Below are 2,405 nucleotides of genomic sequence, written 5' to 3'. Positions count from 1 at the left end.
TCCCAGGAAAAGCAGGACTAACTCTGGAGTACATGGAAATGTGGTTTTGTAAATTTGATTGCTGAGCTTCACTATCTCAAACCACCATGATTTGATAGGATCGCAAGACCACCAAATGTGGAGATATGTCCCTTTTTCTTTAAGGCCCCTTTCACACGAGCGTGACGGATTTGGTCCGAATGCGTTCAGGGTGTGTTCAGTGAAACTCGCACTACAGTGATACCTCGGTTCACGAACGCTTCTGTTCACGAACAACTCGGTTCACGAACAGAAAAGTTCATAAAAATATGCTCCGGTTCACGAACTCCGCCTCGGTTCACGAACAGGAGCCGCGGCCATTTTAATGCTATTTCCAGGCTGTCACATGGTCGTCACTTCCTGTAGGAAGATCGTGGAGAGAAGAAGAGACACAGAAAGAAGTACTGTGAGTACTCTGCAAACATTGGTGTGCTTTTTAGCACATACAGTACTGTACAGTTCACTGGACACCCAATATGGCTCCCAAGAAGCATAGTGGAAAGAAGAAAGTGCGGAGCAGCAATGAAGGTGACAAGAACAGCAATGCAGGTGACAATGTGCAAAGTGGAAATGCAAGTGACAATGTGCAAAATGGAAATGCAAGTGACAATGTGCAAAGTGGAAATGCAAGTGACAATGTGCAAAGTGGAAATGCAAGTGACAATGTGCAAAGTGGAAATGCAGGTGACAAGAATGTGCAGCGCAAGCATGGTGGCAAAAAGAAAGTGCAGAGCAGTAGTAAAGGTGACAGCAAGGTTGTGAAGAAAATAACCATTGAGCTGAAGAAGGAAATTATAGAAAAGCATGACCGTGGTATTCGTGTGACTGATCTGGCCTCGGAGTACAAGATGGCAAAGTCAACAATCTCAACTATTCTGAAAAACAAAGCCGCCATCAAAGGAGCTGATGTTGCAAAAGGAGTAACAATGTTAACCAAGCAGAGGACGCAAGTGCTGGAAGAGGTGGAAAAACTTTTGTTGGTGTGGTTGAATGAGAAACAGCTGGCAGGTGATAGCGTTAGTGAAGCTATGATCTGTGAGAAAGCCAGGAAATTGCACAGTGATTTACTGCAAAGAAGCCCCTCTACAAGTGCAGCAAGTGACGAATTTAAAGCCAGTAGGGGGTGGTTTGAAAAATTCCGCAGGAGAAGTGGCATCCACAGTGTGATTAGACATGGTGAGGCTTCCAGTTCTGACAAGGCCGCAGCAGAAGCCTACAAGTTCGACTTTGCGGAATTCATGAAGACAGAAGGATACGTCCCTCAACAAGTTTTCAACTGTGATGAAACAGGGCTCTTCTGGAAAAAAATGCCGAACAGAACCTATATCACGCAGGAGGAAAAGGCACTACCAGGGCACAAGCCCATGAAGGACAGATTGACCCTTTTGCTGTGTGCCAACGCAAGCGCCGATCTGAAAATTAAACCACTACTGGTGTACCATTCTCAGACCCCTCATGCATTTAGGCAACAAAATGTGAACAAGGCCAGACTGCCCGTCATGTGGAGAGCCAATGCCAAAGCTTGGGTCACAAGGCAATTGTTTATGGAATGGCTGCACGAGGTGTTTGCACCCACCGTCAGAAAATATCTTTCTGATAACCAGCTGCCTGAAAGGTGCCTTCTTCTGATGGACAATGCCCCGGCACACCCTCCAGCCTTGGTGGATGATATGAATGCTGAGTATGACTTCATCAAGGTAAAGTTCCTCCCCCCCAACACAACACCACTTCTGCAGCCCATGGACCAGCAAGTCATCTGCAACTTCAAGAAGCTGTACACAAAGGCGCTCTTCACTAGGTGTTCTAATGTCACTGAAGAGACGTCCTTGACTTTGAAAGACTTCTGGAAGAAACATTTCAATGTTGTCCACTGCATTAACCTCATTGACAAAGCCTGGGAAGAGGTCACTCCCCGAACCCTAAATTCAGCCTGGAGGAAACTGTGGCCAGAATGTGTCGCTGAATGTGAACATGACTTTGAAGGGTCTGATGCAGAGGTAGTGGAGGAAATTGTGTCCATGGGCAAGAGTATGGGTCTGGACGTTGATGGTGCTGATGTGGAAGAGCTTGTTGAGGAACATAGGGAGGAGCTGACCACGGAAGAACTTTCTGAACTCCACAGTGAGCAGCAGAAGGCACTTCTTGAGGAGCATTCCACTGAGGAAGAGGAATAAAGGGAGGAGGTTAGCAGTGATGCCATAAAATCCATTATGCAAAAATGGAATGAGTTCCATGATTTTTTTGAAAAGCACCACCCCAACATAACTGTCGTGAACAGAGTGCTAAATCTCATGAATGATAATGTGGTCTCTCATTTCCGGAGGGTTATGCAGCACAGGAAGAGACAAGTGACATTGGACATATTTTTCAGAAAAACTGAGCCTGCA

General features: G+C 46.0%; 1 protein-coding gene across 1 annotated transcript; it reads left to right on the top strand.

The window, feature by feature from the left end:
- The first annotated feature begins 494 nt into the window (after positions 1–494).
- LOC120994533 (tigger transposable element-derived protein 1-like) lies at positions 495–2,192 on the top strand. The gene is made up of 2 exons (XM_040423214.1): positions 495–567; positions 703–2,192. Exons 1-2 carry the CDS (start codon positions 495–497, stop codon positions 2,190–2,192), a joined length of 1,563 nt encoding a protein of 520 aa, XP_040279148.1.
- Positions 2,193–2,405: the final 213 nt, after the last annotated feature.

The sequence above is a fragment of the Bufo bufo genome, chromosome 1 (assembly GCF_905171765.1).
Source record: "Bufo bufo chromosome 1, aBufBuf1.1, whole genome shotgun sequence".
Classification (NCBI taxonomy): Eukaryota; Metazoa; Chordata; class Amphibia; order Anura; family Bufonidae; genus Bufo; species Bufo bufo.
Note: the sequence above shows the minus strand (reverse complement) of the source record. Positions and strands in the feature narration are given on the sequence as shown.

Excerpts from the sequence above, each read along its gene's own strand:
- LOC120994533 (XM_040423214.1), top strand. The coding sequence starts at position 495 with ATGGCTCCCAAGAAGCATAGTGGAAAGAAGAAAGTGCGGAGCAGCAAT. Across the intron at positions 568-702 it reads TGACAAGAACAGCAATGCAG|GTGACAAGAATGTGCAGCGC; the intron begins GTGACAATGTGC and ends GTGGAAATGCAG.